Source organism: Perca fluviatilis, chromosome 22 (assembly GCF_010015445.1).
Source record: "Perca fluviatilis chromosome 22, GENO_Pfluv_1.0, whole genome shotgun sequence".
Taxonomy (NCBI): domain Eukaryota; kingdom Metazoa; phylum Chordata; class Actinopteri; order Perciformes; family Percidae; genus Perca; species Perca fluviatilis.
In genome coordinates, this window is record NC_053133.1 from 24,899,199 (window position 1) to 24,923,275 (window position 24,077).

Below are 24,077 nucleotides of genomic sequence, written 5' to 3' on the forward strand. Positions count from 1 at the left end.
TATACTTTTTAGTCCACTACAATCATTTGATGACTTCAGTTAATCTGCACATTCTGATTTGTAATACAACAAATCAGAATCAACTCATAATTTGTGATGTATTGTATATTGAGCACTGTAACCTTGATTAGCAGTTCTAATGTGATTTTCTATGAAGAAAAAAAACATAAACATACCTACGGAATGATTAGAGTTTACTAAATAAACACACAAAAACATTTACATAACATATCTTTAATGTCCGTGGTCCCCCCCTGGCGGCCAAACACGCAGAGCCATTCTTTAAAGTCACGTGATTTCTGGGAAAGGGAGCGTCTCTGCTGGAGGTAGCGGAGGCAGCCGAGACAGCCGCCCGCACCGCAGACACTCACAGGCTGCAGGCACCGCGGAGGAAACGCAACTGAGGTAAACGAAACTCAAATCTACTTCCTTCATTTAACACCTTTGCGTCTATATGTAATATACTTATATAAATATATCACCAGGTGGAAGCAGTTATTTTGCGTTCCCAAACCAGACTTCATTAAAAAAAAAAGAGCTATTTTAGAACTGGAGCTTGTTTTTATGTTGTGATCTGTTTGTTTACGGTCTCGGCTTTGAGCTAGAACTGCACTCACACGAGTCTTAAAAACCGACATCCGCATTAAATAAAGTCGACGTTTGAACTTTGAAATGTAATGTTTTTATTAGTATTGTTTGAAATGCTTATTATATTGTTATTTAAAGTGTTATTTTAAAAAGGGAGGTCGGGGGGCGGGACGTGTTGTGGCTTGCATCTGATGGTGGTTTGTGTTTTGTTTGTGTCAGTCTGTGCGTCTCTTTTGGGTGATTTTTTTCTTTTTTTTTTGTCTTCAGAGAGTCATGGTAGCTGGGAGAATGCGCTCCACTCGCAGACTGCGCTCCTGGATCGTCGAACAGGTGTGTGTGTGTGTGTGTGTGTGTGTGTGTGTGTGTGTGTGTGTGTTTGTGTGTGTGTGTGTGTGTGTGTGTGTTGCGTGAGTGCATCAGAGTGAGGGAAGGGGTGAGGAAGATCGAAAGGGAGGGGGGAGAAGGAAAGGGAAAGAGAGACAGAATGGCCTCTAGTGAAATCAAACAAACACATGACATGTTCAGTGGAGGAAATATCCAAATCTTTAGTACTAATACTACACTTTAAATACTCCATACTTCAGTAAAAGTATGCAAGTACAACCAGTACAATGTATGTAGGACTAACTATCATTCTCAGTTAATCTGTTGATTATTTTCACCATTAACTGAGCTTTGAGAGGCAACAAAATGTTAACAGTGCATATTCTTATATTTTGCACATCTTGTTGATGTCAACAAACATCTGATAATGTTTTGAGTTTGTTATTGACCATCAAACTGTGTCCTCATGTTTTGGCAACAGTGGTGAGTCTGTTAGGAACAGATTAGGGCTGCACGCCACGACTCTTTTCTTTATTGTTAATTAATCTGCCAGTTGTTTTCTCGATTAATCGATTAGTTGTTTGGTCTTTAGAATGTCAGATAATGGTGAAAAATGTGGATCAGTGTTTCCCAAAAGCCGAGGGCGACGTCCTCAAATGTCCCATTTTGTTTCACAACTCAAAGATATTCAGTTTACTGTCACACAGGAGAGAAGAAACTAGAACAATATTCACATTTAACAAGCTGCAATCAGAAAATCGTTATTTATTTTTCTACATGTTGTCCTCGGGTCAAATTTGACCCATTTTCAAAAAGTTTCTATGTCAGAAATTTGTGTTTCTTTCAACCAAATTTTCAAAAGAAAGAACGTGGATGGTTCCCATCAACGCTCTTCACAAGTTTTATTCAATTTCATAGCATTTTATTTTTATTTTTTTTAATAAAAGAACGTTGAAAAAAGCGACAAAAACATGGGGAAAGAAACACACAAAAACGTCAAAAGGTGCAGAAAAAAACGGGGAAAAGTGGGGGGAAAAAAACAGGTGGAAAAGCAACAAAAGTGTCTAAAAAGACGACCAAAACGTTGAAAAAAAAGTTTACATTTTGACCCATAAAAACAAAAAAGTTGCATGGTCGACGGGGAAGACAACACAAGGGTTAAAAGATTACTCAAACGGATCAGTCGATTATCAAAATAGTTTACGATTAATCTCTGCAGAGCCGCAAATCCTCACATTTGAGAAAAATCTAATAAAATCAAAATGTTCTTTTAAACAAAATCGAATAATGAGCACACCATTATTAATAAGTATTAATAATGACGTATTAGCCCCTTTACTGCCTCATACAGGTTTGTTTTATAATAACCCATCACAACTATCTCACCTGTAGTTCAGAGACACTTTAGCGAGGAAACTGAACTTGTTCCGTGTTGTTTGGCTGTTGCAGGTCAGCAGTGGGAAGTACCCGGGGCTGGTGTGGGACGACGACGCCAAAACAATGTTCCGCATCCCTTGGAAGCACGCCGGGAAACAGGACTTCCGGAAGGACGAGGACGCCGCCATCTTCAAGGTCACCATGCATTTCTAGCTCCAGTTAATTCCCAAATCCGTCAATGTGAGTCTCTGAAAAAAGGGCGTAGGTTTGACCGTTGCGGCGTTCTCTGTCTTCGGCAGGCGTGGGCGGAGTTCAAAGGCAAGCTGACAGACGGGGGGCAGGACAACCCGGCGTCCTGGAAGACGCGGCTGCGCTGCGCCCTGAACAAGAGTCCGGAGTTCAGCGAGGTGATGGAGCGAGCCCAGCTGGACATCACCGAGCCGTACAAGGTCTACCGCCTGGTCCCCATCAACGAGCAGGGTGAGACTCCCACACATAGGCGTCATTTATGGGGGGGGGGGGCAAGTGACCAGGTCAGACTTCTTCAGAAATAGTGTGAACACTTAGCCTGACAAGCCAGACCCACATCCAGATGTTGGGTCTGGGAACTCACCATTGGCAGGGCTCAATCCGAGGGGCGGGATAACCGGTTGTCTTTCTAATTCCCTCTGCACGCAATAGGATAGCGCTACAACCAATCAGAGCAACACTAGTTGAAAGATTAAACTCCGAACACATCTTCCTTTTTTAAGAATGACAGTTCAGTGCCGTTCTTTGTTCTTTTCTCAAAGAAAAGCTTAACTCCAAGTCTTCCAGAAGACCGCTGTTCCCAGCAGCAGCAGCAGCCCTAAGCCCGCCCACCGACTCTATACACGATGTGATTGGCCTGACTAGAATTTGGTTTTTCCAGCTCGCAAGCCAACGGAGAGTGCCTAGACCCCCCCCCTGTCTGCTAATTAAATTTGCTGCCGCTAAGGTGCGTCTAGATTTCTAGGCTCAACACTCCAATCTTGCCCAGATCAGATTTTTTTAAATCAGATTTAGACCACTTCCATATGTGGTCCTGAATCAGAGCCAGGTCTGAGTTTTTTTTTTCCAACGCGGCCGCAGTGTGAACAACCGAGGCGGATTTGATGCAACTTTTAAGTCAATCTACATCGACATTTCTCACAATTATGCGCCGGCGGGAGTTAGAACAGTAAAATTCAAAACGTGACTAGGCCTACAAAATGGAGAACCGTGATGGAGCAAGTCGATGGAGGGAGAGGGAGGTGTTAGACCTGATTAGTGTATGGGGGCAATACTTCAATTCAACCAAAACTAGAAGGATCATACCGGAACCGCGACATTTTTTGAAAAAAATAGCAAACGAAATGGAAGAACAGAAAGAAAATGCTCACTTCCTCCATAACCTCCCTAACGTTAGTGCAACAGCGTGCTGCGTCTGATGTCATTGTTATTGTTCTTTTGCTCATGCGGGTCAGTTCGAAACTGCAAACGGTTCACGCTGGTCTGTTATAGGCCACATTTTAAAAGGTAATGTGAACAGACAAACAAAAAAATCGTATCTGAGCAAAAAAATCTGAGTTATGGACTTGCGGTGTGAAAGTAGCCTTTCTGCACACTCTGCCTAGATTTAAACAAGTTCTGACACACACGGACAGATAAAGGTAGATCTGTTCAAGAGCTGCAAAGATGACTCAATTAATCGATTAGTTGTCAACTATTAAATTAATTGTGTTAGTTTGAGATGAAAAAAAGTCTAATTCTCTGATGGCAGCTTGTTATATGTAATATATGTTCTAGTTTCTTCTCTGCAACAGTAAAGTGAATATCTTTGGGTTGTGGACAAAACAAGACATTTGACACATAACTAATTAATCAAGAAAATAACCCATGTAATATAAAAAAAAAAAATAAAAAAAAAAGAGTTGTTAGTTGCAGCCCTAATCTTTTCCAAACAGACTCACTGCTGTTGCCAACACATGAGGTCACAGCTTGTTGGCTCACTGTCAGTAATAAACTCAAAACATTATCAAATGTTTGTTGCGTTATCAACAAAATGTGCAAAATATGAGACTATGCAGCAACTTCTCTGCTGTAAAAACACTGGACTTATGAAGCAATGTTACCTCTCACAGCAAAGTTAGAACTTAGAAAGGAGGTCAAGCCGAGCCGTTTTTAAACCAGAGGTAAAATATCATGTTGCGTTCAAGCGCCAACAGAAAGGTCCGACATCTGAGACTTCCAAACTCTGGAACAGTGTTGTACGAGAAGTCGACACAGGCATGAAACTCTTAGGAAGACTCCTACTGCTAGATTTGAATCCCAGTAAAGACCTTTTGTTATATTTCAGCTATTCAATCTTCAAACAGACCGACATTTTAGCTTTTAAGTTCCAGAAAGTGTGTTTAGAGGCAATAACACTCACACTGCAGCCAATAATAAATAACTTTATATTGAATATATTTGTGTTCTGGACTGTTGGTCAGACAAAATAATAAAATGTGTAGCCGTCCCTGAGAGATTGTAATAAGCATGTTTTCACAGATTTTTTTGACATGTTAATGATCGATAAACCGAAGAAAATAATGGGCAGATGAATCAATAATGAAAGTAATTGTTAGTTGCGGCACATTGGTGCAGAAACAACGTGCTGATTAACTGTTTTGATAATGTACAGAAACTATCAGAGACTTCAATGGTCTAAGCTAGCTCTAGCCGTTCGCGATTTTGCGGTAAACGTTCTATGGCAACAGCGAGTTGGACCAATCCGAGACGTTGCTGTTACGCTTAGGATTGTGGGTAGTGTAGTCTTTTGCCATAAAATCGCGGATAAAACATGTTTTTCTTAAAACAAGGTTGATTTCATACAGACTTCTAACTTCTACGGGAGCAGAGACTTTTGTTTCACAACCTCGTAGCTCGTGGTCAGTCTACCTCGGATGGTTTAGACATTATGGGATGGTTTAGACATTATGGCTGATAATCTAAATCCTTATGGAGGAGAAAGGGACTGCTGACCGGAAGTTCTGATTCCCTAGTCCGCGTTCCGGAAGCAGGAAGTGTGACATAGGCCTATTGTTCAAATAAGAAAATAAAAACATCTGGCTTACCTTCTTTTCTTCCCAGCAATATCCAGATGTGCATGTGGCCGCAGCAGACCTTCACTCTGTATAAAGACGCAACCACAGGCCAAGTCAGAGGCTGCGTCCTAACTCCACTCTAACGTGCTATTTATAATATGCTAAAACTGTATGTGTGACGACGACAGCATAAATATCCCACAAAGCAATGCTGCCGTAAGTCAACGCATTCTCATCAACGGGTGCCGTACGATATCATCAAAACGTTTGATATCAGGAGACTGCCGGCTGGCTACCAGCTCCATGGCCCTGAGCGCCAGTTGCTAGGTGTTTAAGCCGCTACAGAGCTTCGTGACGCCGGCTACGGACCTCCCTCACAGCTCGGTCGTACCAGCGGTTAGTTAGTAGATGTGTTTAGCCGAAAATGAGTGACTTTGAGCCAGGTACAGAGCAAATTTTGTCGTCAAAATATGAGTTTCCCCCGCAAAGCGAACTCCGTTCTCTGGCTTGAAAGTCCAGTGTTTTATTATAATAATTATATTATTATTATAACCTCTTTGATATAAAGAGTTTTATCCTGCTAATGCCCGGTTATACATTCAACAATCAGTAAGTCAACATCTTACTACTTTAACCCTTGTGTTGTCTTCCTGTCAACCATGAAAAGGTTTTAGCCACTTTTTTCAAAGTTTTAGTTTTTTTTACATTTCTGGGTTTTTTTTTTCAACGTTTCCACGTTTTGGGCGCGTTTTTTCCTGTGTTTTTTTTTTTTTGTTGCTTCTCCCAACTTTTTGTCCTTTTCTTTTTTTTTTTTACATTTTCGGTACTTATTTCGACATCCCATATTTTCTAATATTTAAAAACTTTGAAAACGGGTCAAGTTTGACCCGAGGACAACATGAGGGTTAAAAAAAAGTTGGAATTTGGAGAAGTTTTATCGCTGCGATCGTCATTATTGAATGAAGGTTCTGGCAGTTGAATGTTTTTATATCGTCTTATGCGTCAGTGGGACACCACAGAGAGGCGAACGTGTTCTGATAAGACTATCGGCAGCAACAGGGAAGCTTCAAATATAACATGTGTTCCAGCAAACTTGGTGGAGTACCTGATATTACATTTGACCGCTCCTGCTTGTAAAACAAATGATTGTGTTTGTACAAAGGGCTCAGTAAGGGTCCGTGTAACGCTTATCAGTTCAATTTTCTGAGCACAAACGGACATTTGGAACCTTTCGCCTTGACTTCCTCTACTTTGCGGAATATGCAGGTCATTAACTGCATATGGACCAAAAAAAAATTAAAACTGATAGACTTTGGGGTCAGAGGTGCTTGCAACTGATGGTTTCGAGTGGGGGGGTCGGGTCATAGCTAGGCGGAACGAGGGAGAGAATATCATGGCAGTATTGAATAATTGGAGCCCAGACGTAATTTTCAAAATTTTTGATCCTCTGTATAAAAACAGAAAATTGGAAAAACAGTTTAAAGATCCAATTTTTTAATTTGTCATGGTGGAAAAAAATTAAAAATTGGATATTTTTCTGTTTTTCCAAATGTCCATTTGCGCTTAGAAAATTGAACTGATAAGTGTTACACTGACCAGTAAGCCCTTACGGTGGAGTAACGTTCTACAATGCAGGAATTTCACTTGTAACAGAGTATTTTTATAGTGTGGCATTATTATTATTTTATTTAGTCAATTTATTGAACAGGTTAAAAAAAAAAAAATAGACACAAAGTAAAACCTGAAAGCAATAAAATAGAAAAACTAACTGGATCCTCAGCAACAAATAAAGCAATGCAAATATATATTGTAATATTGTTTATGTTCAAAAAGGGGTAGGAAGAAGTTGAAGACGTCATTAGTGCTGTTACTTAAGTAAAGGATTTAGTTCCTCCACCACTACAGAAATTATGTATTTTTATATTTAAAATCAACAATAATTCAAAATTGGTTTATAGTCATTTAGAAATAAGAGGTTTAATAACTTCAGCTACACAGCAGGTCGACGTACATAAAGTCTTTCTAATTGATATTTATTGGAAAAAGAAAATCATATTTATTTTGGTGTACAAGTAGGGCTGTGCCATTAATTGATTTTGTCTCGATCACAAAAACAATGAAATCGAGAAAAACTATTATTTTGCACATTACATTTCACTCAACTCTTTCACAGTTCGAGGTGTTTTTACGGTTTGTTTTTTACGATTATTTTTTGGGCTTTTCCGCCTTTAATTTGACAGGACAGCTAGGTGAGAAAGGGGAGGAGGGGTGGGGGGAGAGACATGCAGGAAATCGTCACAGGTCGGACTCGAACCCTGGACCTCTGCATCAAGGCATAAGCCTCTCAGTATATGTGCGCCTGCTCTACCCACTGAACCAACCCGGCCACATTTCACTGTTTTTTTAAGTTCAGTAAATGCAACATCTTTCCAAAAGTCAATGTGTAGTCATGCTAAACAATATTGACCAAAATTATTGGGATAATGAATTCTTCCATAATTGAGCAGAAATATGTACAAGCACACATCTGCGCCTGCATCCTCAGAGGGAAAAGAGTTGATATTTGTAGTTGGTGATTAACAGTTTTATTTTTAGCATTTTCCCCACACCGCACGCAGACTCACACCCTCACATCAGCACAAACCACTGTGATTAAGAGGTTACACAACGGGACTTCAGAAACCTCTCCGGCTTCTGCTGCAATGTGCCTTCCTCCCCGTCACTCCCTGTCTATTATTGTACTTAAAGCGCCCATATTATGCTCATTTTCAGGTTCATAATTGTATTTTGAGGTTGTACCAGAATAGGTTTACATGGTTTAATTTTCAAAAAACACCATATTTTTGTTGTACTGCACATTGCTGCAGCTCCTCTTTTCACCCTGGGTGTTGAGGTCTCTGTTTTAGCTACAGAGTGAGGCATCGCACTTCTGTCCCATCTTTGTTGGGAGTCGCACATGCGCAGTAGCTACTAGCTAGAAGCTAGCGATTAGCCACCTCGTTCTCAATGGCAAAAGACTGCAACAGCACACACGAGTTTACCCTAATCTACAAAAGAAATTGTATAGAACTGCTTAGATGTCCCTCGTTCCACGCAAAGTTAAGAAGAAGTTAATCCTGCCTTATACAGGGCGAAGTTGGAGAAACAGCTAGCTGATGTGGTATTAGCTAAAGTGGTTAGCACACACCAAATGTTAAAGCCGATGACGTAGATAGCCCTGCCGATTTTGACCAGCTCACCCAGAGACTGAATGCAGGTTACATTCAGAAACCTTTTCTAATACCCTTTTAATGTCTTTTAATACTTTAATGTCTCTATTGTTAAATGTGCTGCTACTTATTCCTGAACTTCAGCTCCTCTCTGTTGTGCTTCTAAATCCTGTTTTAAAGTGCCCATATTATGAAAAAATCACTTTTTCTGGGATTTGGGGTGCTCTTTTGTGTCTCTGGTGCTTCCACACACATACAAACTTTGAAAAAAATCCATCCATGCTGTTTTGAGTGAGATATGGTTTCTGAATGTGTCCTGCCTTCAGTCTCCTAGTGAGCTGTTCAAAATCGGCCTCGGACTGTGACATCACAGTCCGAAATGAGCTGGCTAACCACAACCATTAGCTCGTTAGCATGCTAACGCTAATGCTAACGCTAGCATGCTACGTTGTTCTCAATAGCAAAGCACTGCTACAACACACACAAGTTCACCATAATCTACAAAAGAACTACTTACATGTGCGCCCTCATTTAGAAGTCTCCCAGCTAATCCTGCCTTGTAACTGACCAAAGTTAGAGAAACAGGCTTTCTTTTACTGTCTCTAGAGTTAGCTAGCTGACATGATCTACTTCTGAACTACTGAGCATGTGCGAGTGCAATCAAAGATAGTACAGAAGAAGAAGATGAAAAGAGGTCTCACTCTGTAGCTAAAACAGAAACCAGGTGAAAAGAGGATCTGCAGCAGTGAGAGAGAGCTGTGCAGTACAACAACAATATGGTGTTTTTTGAAAATTAAACCATGTAAACCTATTCTGGTAAAACCTTAAAATACAGTTATGAACCTGAAAATGAGCATAATATGGGCACTTTAATGCAGGTCTAGGACTTAAGACACTTGCTTTTATTTTGCAAACATAACCATACTTTACTCTTCACAGTGACCCAGGGAGAAAAGGCCAAAGTACAATTTTATTTCAAAAACTTAAAGTTGGGAGATCTACATTACTTCAAGATTCTATTGCTTGTTTTCTGAACTCCATCTGAACTGATAAATAAATAACACCACAGAATGAAAAGGCAGTTACAGATCAAGTGACTCGCCTGTGTTATCACCTCAAGCTGTTTCGCTAAGTCAGCAGGGCAGAGATCTGATACCTGGGGCCCAAGTTCAGCCAACGTCAACCTGGTGAATTGGGACAAGTATATTTACTTGTGAGAAATAAGTGATGAAAGCAAAGACTACAGTGCCAAGAACAGAAAAGTGAACCCTTTGGAATTAACAACATTTATGCACAATTAGGGCTGCACAATATCGTTTTTTTTTTATCGTTACCGCAATATCAACTGGCGCAATATACACATCGCGAAAGGCTGCGACATATCGCGATTGACACTCTCATTGATCTTTATGCCTTAATTAAAAAAATGAGGAAAAATCCAACCTTTAAGGACACCAATTTTCTTGGATCCAGGTTACTATATTCACCATACCTAGAGATTGGAATGGTTTTATTTCAGTTAGCCTAATAGCTGGTTTGATTTGCATTGAGAGATGGTCTTATGGAAAGTACCCCATGCCAATCGCTAGGTATGGTGAAGGGTATGTGATGATGTGGGGTGGGGGGGCTATTTTAATTCCAAATGCCAAGGGAACTTTATCAGGATGCATAGTATCCTGGATCCATGAAATAACTGGCCTTTAAAAATAAAAATCTGCCTGCCTCTATGGGAATTTAACATAGGGGTGTACTGACTTATGCGCCCTGTATTTTAAGGAAGAACACTTATTTATGATACATTATTCATTCTAAAAGAAAATTGTCCTTAAAGGTTGGATTTTTCATAATGTTTTTAATTAAGGCATTAAGATCAATTTCCAAAAGATGTTTTTTTTATTCCTCTTTTTAGTCAACTTTAGCATGGGCTCATGCTACAGCACAACTGTATTTTACTAATTAAGATTTTTGCACACAAAACACATGTCGTTAATAAATTAACGTGTTTTACTGCCCAACGGTATACAGGCCTACATGTCCATCTGAGATGAAGAGCCGATTATACTCTTAGTTGATTGACAGAACGTTTTCCAGTTTCTGCATTGAGTACTTTTACTATTAATACTTTGAATACATTTTCCTGATGATACTTACATACTTTTACTAGTAATATTTTTAAAGGAATACGCTACCGTTTGTTGAAATAGTTCTTATCACGGCTACCCTGGCTGTTCTCAGTGCAAGTAATTAGGTTGTTTATTTGTCTTTTGTTGGCTCACTTTTATTCACAACATGCTAACCGGCAACATAGGATTCCATTCACTACGCTAAGCTAACTAGCGGCGGCGCTGCCGGTGTTGCACCGGACTAAAACAATGCATGCACAAAAAATGCGTTGGCCCACCTATCTACAGCTAAGGGAGACGGTGATAAGCCCTATTTCAAGAAACGGTGGCGTACCCCTTTAAGGCAGGACTTTTACATGTAACAGAGTATGTTTACAGTGTGGTAATAACACTTTTACTTCAGTAAAGGATCTAAATACTTCTAGCGGACCGATCACAGTTGTAGCGGTCTGCGTCGCCGCGACGTGTAGTCACATTCCTGGGGAGGTGACGTCAGGCGGCGTCGTATAGTCCGCATCTACGTGTACACATACAGTTCCTATAGCGTTAGATTCAACACAGAACTATAAATCAAGCTTAAGTTGTACATTGTTCTGTACAAAACACGTGTAAAATATTGCTTACTGACACTCCTCTCTTCACACGTGCTTACAGAGTACTTCCGATGAAACAAGATGGTAGAGAAAGGGTTAAAAAAGGTGGTAGAGAAGTGCAGTAAATTTGAAGAATATGAGACCACATTTTAGGACTACATTATGAAAAAGATGCAAAGAAATCCAAGCTTGTCATGTCCTTTTTCTTAGCACTGTAATGTCTTTGTACAATCCTGTGTGATCTACTCTCACAGGGTTTGGTTATGAAGTGTTTTATTGATTATTAAGTTTAGTGTTTTTAGAGACTGCTCCTTGTCTGTTCAGGTGTGGTGGTTCCTGAAAAGAAATGCAGAGTAAAAGCCGCCAAGAGGCCGAAAAGGAGGAGGAGGAGCACCGACTCTGAGAGCAGCGACGACAGTGAGGTCAAGCAGATAAAGACGGAGGAGGCCACCTCACAGCTGGTGAGTTTGGACTTTACCTCGAGTATTTCCAGTGTATGTGACATCAGGGACGTGCACAGACATTTGGAGGGGCCATTGCTCTAATCTGGAAAAAGGGCACCAGATTATTCAAAAGGTCAGGTGGATTTTTTTGGTTACAGGTCACAGGGCATTTGTCATAATCTCCATAACTTTAAAAACTCACGTGAAGGCAGAAGGGCTTGCGCTGCTCTGTGTGAGAGAATAATAAACAAAGTCACGTGACTGGGGGCAGAGGGCATCGCTGAGGGTAAGATTGGATGATATAGCGATTTAAATTTGATTTAACTTTAGTAATGATGGGCGCAAAAAAAAAATTATTAAAGAAAAGTTGTTTTAGGCTCTTTCACCAGAGGAGCAGCTAATCCAATCAGGGCAAACTTCGGAAAAAGCGTCCAAAACATAAAAAAAACGCCCAAAACATTGAAAAAGTGACAAAACGTCTGAAAAAGACAAAATGTCAGATAAAGCGATATCAATTTTTGAAATAAGTGACCAAAACGTTGAAAAAACAAACAGCTAAAACATTGAGATAAAAGTGTTTGTTTTCATGGTTGGCGGGAAGACAACACAAGGGTTAAAACCAGGTTAATTTCAAACGGACTTGTGGCTTCTACAGGAGCAGAAACTTTCGTTTCACAACCTCAGAGCTCGTAGTCGGTCTACTTTGGATGGTTTAGGCATTATCGCCGATAATCAAAATTCTTAAGGAGAAAATCAATGAGATTTGTGCTTCCGGAAACACACCGTCAAGCTCTGTATGCAGACTGATGAAGAGCTCGTGTTATAAGGAGTAGGACCGGTTGCTGCTCGATATTCAGATTTCAGAAGGAGACTTCTCTGTGAGAGAGACTTGGTTAGACACAATAACAAACAGACCGGATCAAGCGGCGAAAACAGCTCTTTAAGTGGACGTAAATTGACGGTTCGTAATACTAAGAAGAAGAACCGGTTACACTTTACTTGAAGGTATCTATATTATAGTGACATGACACTGTCATGAACGTGTCATAAACATTATAAACAAGTCATAAACGCTTATGACATAACGCTTCTGTCATTAAGTGTCATTCGGTTTTTGTCATGACAAGTTATGGTTAGGGTTAGGGTTCATGAGTAATGACAGTGTCGTGTGTTCATGACAGTGTCATGTCACTCTTATGCAGACACCTTCAAGTAAAGTGTGACCGAAGAACCTCCAGGATTTCTTGACTTTAAATCATGCCGCCTGAGCTAAAGGTTTCATCTACCAGCTGTTTCCATGTCTCAGTGAGCTATAAAAACAAAACTGCCTCTTCAGCTGCAAACTCTGTGATTGTCAGTGTGTGGAAGACATTGTGCTGTGGAGTGGCATCCCCGTCCAGACAGAAGAACCCGCTCAGCACGCCGCCACCATACAGGGAGACGGTGAGTTTCACTCCATTAATTACCTGCATAACCTGATTTCTCAGTGTGACCTGGTTCCATGGTTACACAATATAGTGTCCGCCGTCCACAAAAAAAACTTTGGCATTATTCCCAAACAACCAGCTGGTCTGTCACTTTATGCGCTCTCTCTCTCTCTCTCTCTCGTAGTCAATGAGATCAGGTTGGACGTGCGGATCGAGGAGAGCGTTCCTGCTCCAGCAGGAGGTAATAAACTGAACAAACATTACAGAACATTACACTAAACATGTACAGCTCGTTATGAACAAATGCATTTTATATTTTTCTTAGGGAAAAGGGAAAACAATTCAACTAATAAATATCACCATGAAACTTCCCCAGTTGATTACTGACATTAAGACGATATTTTTTATATTAAAAGTTATCTGAAATGTTTCAATATGCAAATGATGCATTTTCTTGCTAAATATGTGCTAATTTGCATCAGTTCCAGAACAAACATTGGCTAAAGCCAGCTTCAAAGTTTTCATTTTGTTGCCCTATTAGAGTCCAAGGTTTTTACAGAGGGAAAAAAATGTTTTTAGCTATAAAATGTTACATAATCAGGCTTGGCAGGGAAATACAGTCACACTTTACACCGATTAACGTAAGCGGTCAGCATTTTAACCAGTGTGTTTAATCCGGCTACTAGCTAACGGTAACGTAGCGTCCCGTGCAGCGATGCTTCTGAAAAAATAAATAAAAGTCAGGCGCCAAAATTTTCGCTCTTATTCGGTCTCGTTACTACCGTTTACATCGGCAGTACCCAACCCTAGTGATTATCCATCAACATCCTCTGATCTTAGCTATTAGTCAAAATAATTCATAATGTCTGCATTAATTTAACTAAAAAATTAGGTATAATGTCATATAAATAGGTTTATTGACAATGAATAAAAAAAAAAAAACACCTTGAAAAAAGTGACAAACATTTAAAACAGCGTCAAAAGCATAATGTAGAAAAAGCGTTGGAAAAAGCATTTAAAAAAGTTAACTTTTGGTGAAATTAAGGAGAAATCTACAGACACAAATCGACAAACTGAAGTTAAACACCTAAATGAAAGAAGATTATGTTATTGAAGCAAAATAGCCCAAAACCTCAACATTTGAGAAGGTTTTCGCCTGTAGAGTCTCCCTTTAATTAGAGTGCAAAGCCCTCCAACTGCTGGACAGTTTTCTTACTTGCTCAAACAACATGTAGTCTGTGTTTTGTTTAGTTTTTTCGGACTGGTTGACTACTAAATAAAGTATTTTTGTAATATGATGTATATCTGAAAGGTCTGTTTTTTTTTACTCAACTCGGCTACTCGTGCTTTTATCCTGCCTGTCTCTGTTTCTGTGTCTCCAGTCCAGGACTCGTTCAACGTGGTGATCCATTATTTAGGACAGGAGGTTCTCAAACGCCAAATCCAGAGCACTGACCTCAAGATAATGTACTTGCCTCCCTCTCCCGTTCCCCCGACGCCGGCCGCCCTGAAGGGCGGGTTTCCGCGCATCCCGCTGCCGGAGCCGCCCTCCACGCTGCCGGCCGTCCCGGAGCTGCAGGCCCTGTTCACCCTGCTGCCCTTCATGGAGAAAGGGGTGGCGCTGACCGCCACGCCGCGGGGAGTCTACGGAAAACGCTTCTGCCAGGGGCGGGTCTTCTGGACGGGGCCGCACACGACCACGGGGCTGCACAAGATGGAGAGAAACACGGAGCCGGTCATGCTCTTCAGCAAAGACTGCTTCAAGCAACGTGAGTCAGATCTCTTTTTGCTCGACCTCCAACACTGAACCTTGAACCTTTTAAATTATGTATTAAACTAAATTTTGTTTTTCTCATATTTAGAACTGGACCACTTCCGTCTAAATGGCGGCGAGCCTCCTCAGTCCGGCGTCACGCTGTGTTTCGGAGAAGAGCTGAGTCACACTGAAGACCCGTCTAGAAAACTCATCATAGTTCAGGTAAATGTACGTGTTCACACAATCCACACTGTCGCTACCAGTTTATTGACAAATTATTTGTACTACGTTTTGTAAGTAAAACTATTTCAAGGATACATTTTTACTTCTAAAAACTATTAATTGTTTTTTCTCAGTTTAAAGCTCTAGTGTGAAACTTTTTTTATATTAATGAACATCCGTTACATTCAAGCCATTGCCAAATGAGTTGCTACAAAGCTAATTAAGACTGTCAGCTCCACACCACTCTCTCTGGATCTCTCAGTATGACTATGTTCAGAAGATTGTGGCGTCCGGTGACTTTCCCGCGCAGAAACTCGAGTGAAGATAATGACCTCTTCTAGGGATCTAGCGAATCCAGGATTCGGGTTCAGATTCGGCTGAATATTGGGCTTTTTGACGGGGTTCGGTTTCTGCCGAACCTTAGACATTTTTTTCCACCGAACCCTACGCTTGCGCTACGCTGGTCGACGTAATGACGCCGCCGTTGATTACGGGAAGGTGTTTACGTAGGTGGACCGTTCAATGCAGTAGGCTGTGAGAAAGTGGAAATGGAACTTGTGAGCAGAAAAACTGTTCTTTGGCAGTACTTTCAGTCCAAAAAACCTCTCCCGGGCTGTCAGCTGTTCTCTCAGCAAACGAGTCTCCCTACAGGGGCGGAGCGACCGAACGGCCGGCTGCTGCTCGTTAGCCAACGTTAGCTTTCTAATTTCACCCACCCAACATGCCTTCATCATACACTGGTTAGAGAAAATTTGCCAAACTAAATTGTCCCTCATCTGGTGATAGCGATGTGTTTTCCTACGATGTGAAACGAGCGTGTGAATTCAACACTAAGTTGTTACATTTAACTATTTTAGAGACTGTGGACGTTGTTTACTTCATTAATGTGTTTACTGTGTTAATGGACTGAGGATGGGAGGAGGATTCGGTATTCAGTTTCGGCAGAATCTTAACTAGTGGATTCGGCCGAACCCCAAAAATCTGGATCCGGTGCATCCCTAACCTCTTCTTCATCATGTTTCTTTAATCCTACGTGTCCTCCTTGGCTACTAGCAGCTGCGTGGTTCACGGAAGGCTTGTATCATGTGGACGCGCCGACAGTGTTATTGTTATTACTTATAATTCCTCATATGGGACACTACGCGCCTTGGCTTTAAAATATTTGCATTGCAAGCTAAAAGTTTGTCGTCAAATATAAATTGGCTGAAATCCGAACCTTGCCTCACAAATAAGAATCATCTATTTTTTTATTTTGCTTACAAATAATTTGAATTAATCAAGTTTTCCTCTCAATTAATTGTTATTGATCCCATAACCTTTGTTTTGGATTTAAAACGTTATTACTCAGGGAACAGTGAACCACGTGTGGGATTAAAGTAACTCAAGAATTTATAACTGTAAAGTACATATTACTTTGCTTCTTTAATTGTATATACTACTGATCTTTCTTTATCTTATTTGTACACATTTCTTCTCTTTTATATTATTCTTGTTGTACGTGTCCTTACTGCACCGTGGGTCGGAGAGAAACGTATTTTCAATTGCTCTGGATGTCTGGCACATATTGCAGAATTGACAATAAAGTTGACTTGACATGAAACTAAACTTTAATGTAAAAAAAAACAACCAAAAGTTGCAAGAATCCTCAACACAATTTAATCCCGATTAAGGGTGCATGATATATTGACTCAATATCATTATCGCGATAAGTATGCAACATTTTTTTAATATTTATTTTTATGGTTTGTAATATGTCCTGTTCTGTAGACATGCTCTTTATTTATTTTATACTGTACAAATAGTAAACCATGTCCTGTTCATGTTGGACCAGTCCAATATGACTTTTAATATTCATAACTTTTTTGTTATGAATCGATTTTTGATGCGTTTTCCCATAAGTTTAGTAATTTTACACGTTTAAAAATATTAAAATTACTCTCAACATTCATAATCAATATCGCAAGATCACATTTTGGCAATATCGTGCAACCCTGATCCCGGTGAAGGAGAATAATTCCAGGTACCTGCTCTTCTCTTGGCTGCAGATCACGTTCCCGTGGGCAGAACAGCAGGTCCAGAACGTCCAGAACGTCCAGTCCGTCTTCGACTCCTTTAGCTCCCTCTACACGTTGGCCAGTCAGTCTCCACAGGGAGAAATCACACTGAACCTGATCGCCGTGCCTTCACCGGACTCGGAGGCAATCACCTGCGGGAGCGTCTGAGCACTTTGTCTGGCATGAAGGGGGAGTTTTCATTCCAAAATAAAAGGCAACCCAGTCGCTCACAAAATAACAGCCTAGAGGGTTGAGCGATAAATCACCATGGTAATCACCTTAAATGTGTCCGAATTCTCCCGGAGAGATTTCCGATACCAAAATAAAAGCATAGATTTCTGATACCAAAATAAAAGCATCTGATGCTTTTATTTTAATATAGCACTTACCAAAACTCAAATAGGAAACTTCAATACTGGACTCCTTTTTTCTTTTCCCTGAAAATGGATAGTGAACATTTTGGGGATGGACTTTGGCCCCTCACGTCCTCGTAGAGATCAGCTGGTGAACTGGAAGCACTACATGTTGAACCAACACTGAGAAGTCGTCTTCACCGCTGCAACGATTAGTCGATCGACAGAATCAGGTCCATCGTTTCAACACTCTCTGGTTTCAGCTTCTCAAATGTGACCATCTGCATTTTGTCTTTGTCACATATGAAGGTAGCTTTCTTGGTGGTTTTCGAAGTTTAGTGAAGATAGTTTTACTATTTTTTACATTTCTATAGACTGAACAGTTAATCCAGACAATAATCCATAGTTGCAGTTCTAGTCGTCTTGTTTCCCCGGGGTTCTCTGGAAAATATTGAAAATGTGATGTTAACTCTGATCATGGCTGCACGGCTGTCTTTCCTCTAAGCCAGTGGTTCCCAACCTATGGTTCTGGACCCTCAGAAAGGGTCGCAAGTTACCTCCGAGAGGATCAAGAGACCTTAGACATTACGTTCCCATACATCGAAACAGCGTTGCCGATTTACGTTCGCAGGAGAAATGCATTTTCTCCCCGGTTACATTTGTTTTTGAATTATTACAAAAATGAATGACAAAGTCCTCGAGGTCGAGGTGGATGGATGGATGGGTTATAAAAACAAGCCTGTGTTTTCATAACCCACCCATCCATCCATCCGCTCGACTTCCAGGACTCTACAAATGTAACCCGGGGAGAAAATAGGTTTCTCCTGCAAACGTATATTGACTATGTTGTGTTCCGTGTGAAACCAAAAACAGTATTCACCAAGCGTACCTATTCTTTTTTTGTTATGTAACAAATGTACTTAATTAACCCAAACCAGGATCTTCTCCTCAACCTAACCAAGTCTTTTTTGTATTAATTCCCAACATTAACGAGGCGTTTAAAACTGCGACCGTAATCTGGGAGAAAAACCCATTTAAAACCAGGTTGAAAATGCTGTTTAGTTTGCACGGGAACGTCATTTTGTAGGACACAGGGTTTCAAGAGAAGAAAAGCAGAAAATCACACGTCTGCTTCCCAATATTAACTAATCTTTGCTGGGGGTTTTTTGTCTTGGAAAATTGTTGGATAATTTTAGGGGTTTTATTTAAATGAAGCAGAAACAACCTGAAACGGTTGGGAACCACTGATGCAACTTAGCAACTGATAGCGTTGAGAAACATGTAGAAAAGGAACAAAATGTTGAAATTTTGACCCATATAAAGACAAAGTTGCATGGTTGACAGGAAGACAAAAGGGTTAAACATTTACACGTCAGATATTAATTAAGTAAAATAAAAAGGGAAACACGCCATAAAAGGAGGTTGAAGCTACAATAAAAAAAAACACAAAAAAAGATCAGTAGAGTAGTGAAAAAAAATATATAACTTGCAATAATGTTTACTTTTTTTAATGTAACACCTGTTAGTCTAATTCAACTCTAAGGGTAGTTCTTTTTCATGTTAGTTAGGCTTCTTAAGTTAAACACATGGATACATTTTTTAAAATGTGGGTTGAAGGTTTTTTTTTCTTTTTTCTTCATAGATAAACGTTTCACACTGTTGATGAGACTCGAGGTTTGAAGCAGACCCAACATTCTTTACTCCTGTTATTCATCTGGGACAATCGGTGCATTTTTATTATTGTGTGTTAATGTGTGAGAAAGAAAATCAAATTTTACAAGAGTGTACCCAGTTAAGACTTGGGATTTGGGTTTTGAGAGTTGCACTATATTCGGACACTGCTTTAAACATTTAAAATGTTTTACGGTTGTTATGGATAGTTAAAAGGACAAAGGGACAAAAACAGACATTTCAAAACTAAAGTCTTGTAGTAAAAACAAGTCTGCTGAAGCTCAGAATATTTGGTTTTTGTTGAGGCTTAAAGGTGGTAGTCTGGCGTGTTGTCAGACAAATATCCCGCTAGGTGTCTGTGTGGCAGTGCATGCAACACTGTTCCTCTTCTAGTGCAGTTGAAATTTTTATGCAAAGGATATGTCCTACTTTTTTGCAAAAGTAGGACATATCCTTTGCATAAATAACATCATTTTGTAGCCACTGATGCACCAGTCATTCAGGCAATTTTCTAAAAGCTCTTATTTCAAGAGTTGTGATAGTAACACTTTACTTTAACCCCTTCATTTAGTTTTAGTAAGCACTATATAAGCTTTTAATAAACTGTCTATAACACACTTTAATGTAGTTGTATGCAGCTATAAGAGGACATGTTTAAGTGTTTATTAATGTACGGTTTTGTCAGCAATTATAACTTTTCCTACAAAGACATATTGTGTTTTACTATATTGTCATTCATTATCCATTCCACGGTCCCGCTGCTCCACTGGAGGAGTTATAGTTGTTGAGAAATGCATTAATAAACACTTAAAAATGTCCTTATATCTGCTTACAACTACATTTTAGTGTAGTGTAAAAAAAAAAAACTTTTAGCTTCAACAAAATTGTTTTTACTGCAGGACTTTTGTTTTGTAACGGTGTTTCTGTTATTTTGTCCAGCCCCCTGGAGCTTGTAATGTACATGGGATTTAACAATAAAAAAAGACAAAAATGGGACCACAGGTGCATGGTAAAAGTGTTAAAATGGTGTTTTAGGGTGAACATGTCCTTTAAATCAGAAGGGTGTTGGGCTGGACCACAAGGCACACTCTGGGGGGGGGGGAGATCTATCAAGCTGTACATATGTTGTTATTTATGCATGTTCTACGTAATGTCCCTGTTCAGTCGAAAAAAATGCATTAAAAATAAACCTAAACTGTGTGGTTTGTGTCGGGTTATTAAAATCACATGACAGTGGGTGAGAACATAAATAAATATGGGCTCTGGTACAAACTGATGCTACTCTGTCTACGTCTAGATGTTCCCGTTGGCCGGCGAGGCGAGCTCGGCTATCTTGGTATTCAGTTTCTGATTGGTCCAGTCCTTTGTAATGTCGTCCAAGTGGCTGTCAAAGTCCACCAATAGCTCGTGATCGCCCGACTCCAGCATCTGACCGGCTATCGCCCGAGTCTCCTCCCACTGTCGCAGCATTATCCTAAACAAAAAAATAAATAAAAAATCTCTTTGAGTGTACTCTAGGTTTAGAATATTTCAACCGCTTCACCTTGCCGTCAGACGGCCCTTCATGACGGGGAACTGAAGCCGTTATCTCTGCTCTCGTCAAAGCCATCAGACTCCTTTGAGAAAAACATTCATTTTACCTCTCAGAACACGGGAGGTGCTGCTCTGCCGCTGCCTCCATCGGTTAGTTTGTGTTATTGTGTGACTTTGGCGTTTGAAAAAGGGTTAGACTGACAAAAAAAGTTGAGGCAGCAGCAGACCAGCAACCTCGTGTTCCGGCGAGGAAAAATTACTGCTTTTGTAAAACTGGGATTAGGAAGTCTGTTTCAGGCCCTCTTCACTTCCGACTGTCACTTACGTGTGTTTGTCTTTGAGCAGCCATTTTGAGTCTTTGCGCTCGTACATCACAATGGGAGGAACCCGATAGTCTGAAGACATCTTACTGCCATCAAGCTGCGCAGAAAACACAGAGAAAACACACATTCAATACGATCGATCGATTAGATAAATACTTTATTCATCCAGAGGGAAAGTTTAGGCATCCAGTAGCTTAGACAACTATAACACAACAAACACACATATATCTCACATACATAAAAATCAATCACAGAAACGTAAATGGTTACCAATTTGTGAAGTGATTACAAAGGTCTGGTATGGACTGACCATGTGATGCAATGACCATGATAAGGTGCTATGGTAGAGTGTGTGCAATGGTGTTAGTGCAAAAGTGAACAGTGCAGGGATTGAACAGTGCAATAGCTTATTATTAAATATTAACAGAACAATATGTAACAGGGAATAAGTTATAAGATGTAGAGGTTATGACCACAGTCCAGATTGTGTAGGAGGGCTAGTATATAGGGCTAGTTTTTTTATTAAACTGATTTTCATTTATAAAATATCAAAAAGTGACAAAATGTCAAACGAGACTTTTTAAAACTTCATACCAAGAAAAACATATTCAGTTCTGACATTTAACAGAGAAATGAGAGTACCTTACACTAAACTGACTGATCACCATATTGTTTCTCACCTCAACAAGCCAACAGGTAAAGGAAAGGTGTTCAAATTCTTACCATTAACAAAACTGCGTTGTCAAACTGCTCAGAAATCTTATCAGCTATCTTCATGGCGCATGGAGTTGGGCTGCCGAATAAAAGAAAAAAAAGTAAAATAGATCAACAAAAAGTTAGAAAGGTTTACATTTTAATTAAATACTGAATTTACCAACAGACTGGGAAACAGCTTAACATCTCATAAAAAGGTCTGGTATAGCTGAAATGATGAAATCAGCAGGAAACTCACTTGCTATCTGATACGCAGGCGTTGGCCTGATAGTATCCCACAATCCTCTGCTGAGTCTGTGAACACCACACATCCACCTGAAACAAGAGAACACACGGTCATTTAAAAAAAAATAAATAAATAAAATCAAATGCAAAACTGGAATCTCTTCCAGTGAGAGCAAAGATTTCATCCACCACTGCATCTCAGCAGGTGTCCTACCCAGTGGCGTTATGTCACTAAGTACATTTACTCATGTACTGCACAAATTTGAGGTACTCAAGTAAGGACTCAGCCTACGTGGGGCACACGCTCTTACTGGGTGAGCTAGAGCCCACCCCTTTTCATGACACATGCTACATTTCAGAGAGAAATATTGTACAGTCCAGCTGAAATGATTAGCAGATTAAACACAACAGTTTGGGTCGTTTCCGGTTTCTAAAATGTGAGGATTTTTCTGCATTGAGTACTTAATACTTTAAGTACATTTTCCTGTTATTAATGACATATGTTTACTTAAAGTGCTCATTTTATGCTTGTTGGCTTTCCTTTATTGTGTATATATATTTTTGGGGCACGTTATAGGTTAATAAAGTGAAAAACCCAAAGTCCACCCCAAAGGGACTTACCATCTCCAACAGAAAACACTGTTCACCAACTGCTCCAAACAGCTCTATTGTAGTCCAGCCTTTACTTCAGAGACAAACGTGCGTCACTTTGCACGCCCTCATACTCTGCTTCTGACTGGCTAGTAGTCCTTACCTAGCTACTGAGCATGTGCAACTCCCAACAAAGATGGAACAGAAGTGAGATGTCTCACTCTGTAGCTAAAACAGAGAGCTCAACACACAGGGTGACAAGAGGAGCTGCAGCAATGTGCAATACAACAAATATGGTGTTTTTGGAAAATTAAACCACATAAACCTATTCTGGTTCAACCTCTAAATACAATTATGAAAACTGAAAAAGAGCATAATATGGGCACTTAAGTACTTCCGTTTACTTTGTTGAGAATTGCTCTCTAAACAAGGGTTAATACAGCACCTTAGTTCTTGTTTGTACAGCATTTTGGTCAGCTTAAACTGTGTTTAAATGTGTTCTAGAAATAAACTTTACTTACTTACTTTACAAGAAACAGGGTTTAGAGAGCAATTCTCAACAAAGTAAAGGGAAGTACATAAAGTAACATTATCAATGCAGGACTTTTACTTGTAACAGAGTATTTTTTACAGTGTAGTATTAGTACTTTTACTTCAGTGAATGACCTGAATACTTGTTCCACCGCTGGTCCTACCTGTGTGAGGGCCAGCTGAGTGATGGGAGCCAGGGACAGGTGGGAGTGAAGCAGCGGGACACAGTCTGTTACACAGACGGGGCCGCCTGCCGGGCTGGACGACAACAGCAGGCCGTTGATGCTGCACCGCGGAAACAGACAGGCGTGCAGATACATCTTCACATAGGCCCGACAGGACAGCTCCACCTCGCCCATGATGACTTACTGGGAGGACACACAGATAACTGGAAAATTGCTTCAAAAGACCCCCCAACCAGAGGCTAAATGTACTAACGTGTAACCATGTGAACAACAACAATGATTTCACAAACATAAGAAGCAGCCGACAACACCTTAACCTAAAAGCAGGCAAAACGCCCCCCAAGATTGTGTTTTTTAACTAGATGTGCAGCTAGCTAACGTTAGAGGTTAGCTAGCTATTAAAGCAGCTAGCCGGCTGCTAACCAATCAGAGCTGAATTAAGACTTACCTGCAGAGATATAGGATATACCGTAGTAAGAGTAGCCTCAACAAACAAATACGTGCTTTCCGATTTTCAAAATATAACGATTCATTTAGGTTTTATAACCGTTTTTTAAGGATTTAAAAGAGCTGCAGGGTTAGTAGCTAGCTGACTACTACAAACATTGACAGTATATAAGCGTCTGAACTTCTGCTTCCGGTCCCGCCCAAAAGAGTCAAATGTTATTTTCTGATTGGCCGAAACGACGATCAATTTGCCAATCATCTTATTCAGCTGCTTTGTAATGCTTTGTAATGCTTATGTTTTA

General features: G+C 40.1%; 2 protein-coding genes and 1 long non-coding RNA gene across 4 annotated transcripts in view; 1 reads left to right on the plus strand and 2 right to left on the minus strand.

Moving 5' to 3' along the window:
- Positions 1 to 5,502, minus strand: part of LOC120552180 — a 9,683-nt gene extending 4,181 nt beyond the window's left edge. Inside the window, exon 1 of the long non-coding RNA XR_005637972.1 lies at positions 5,406 to 5,502. This is a non-coding gene — a long non-coding RNA (uncharacterized LOC120552180). The remainder of the gene's footprint in view (positions 1 to 5,405) is intronic.
- Positions 300 to 20,089, plus strand: irf9 (interferon regulatory factor 9). 2 transcript variants are annotated; one of them, XM_039789969.1, is made up of 10 exons: positions 300 to 405; positions 856 to 918; positions 2,362 to 2,484; positions 2,589 to 2,769; positions 11,625 to 11,761; positions 13,102 to 13,186; positions 13,355 to 13,411; positions 14,553 to 14,939; positions 15,033 to 15,154; positions 17,194 to 20,089. In XM_039789969.1, the coding sequence occupies exons 2-10, from the start codon at positions 862 to 864 to the stop codon at positions 17,368 to 17,370; spliced, it is 1,326 nt and encodes a 441-aa protein (XP_039645903.1). In that variant the 5' UTR covers positions 300 to 405; positions 856 to 861; the 3' UTR covers positions 17,371 to 20,089. The 2 variants fall into 2 exon arrangements, with proteins under 2 accessions (XP_039645903.1, XP_039645904.1); XM_039789970.1 differs by having other exon boundaries at positions 15,033 to 15,148.
- On the minus strand, positions 19,174 to 23,974 carry emc9 (ER membrane protein complex subunit 9). The gene is made up of 6 exons (XM_039789974.1): positions 23,777 to 23,974; positions 23,308 to 23,511; positions 22,035 to 22,111; positions 21,806 to 21,875; positions 21,085 to 21,179; positions 19,174 to 20,700 (listed from the first exon to the last, which is right to left on the minus strand). The coding sequence occupies exons 2-6, from the start codon at positions 23,500 to 23,502 to the stop codon at positions 20,520 to 20,522; spliced, it is 618 nt and encodes a 205-aa protein (XP_039645908.1). The 5' UTR covers positions 23,503 to 23,511; positions 23,777 to 23,974; the 3' UTR covers positions 19,174 to 20,519.
- Positions 23,975 to 24,077: the final 103 nt, after the last annotated feature.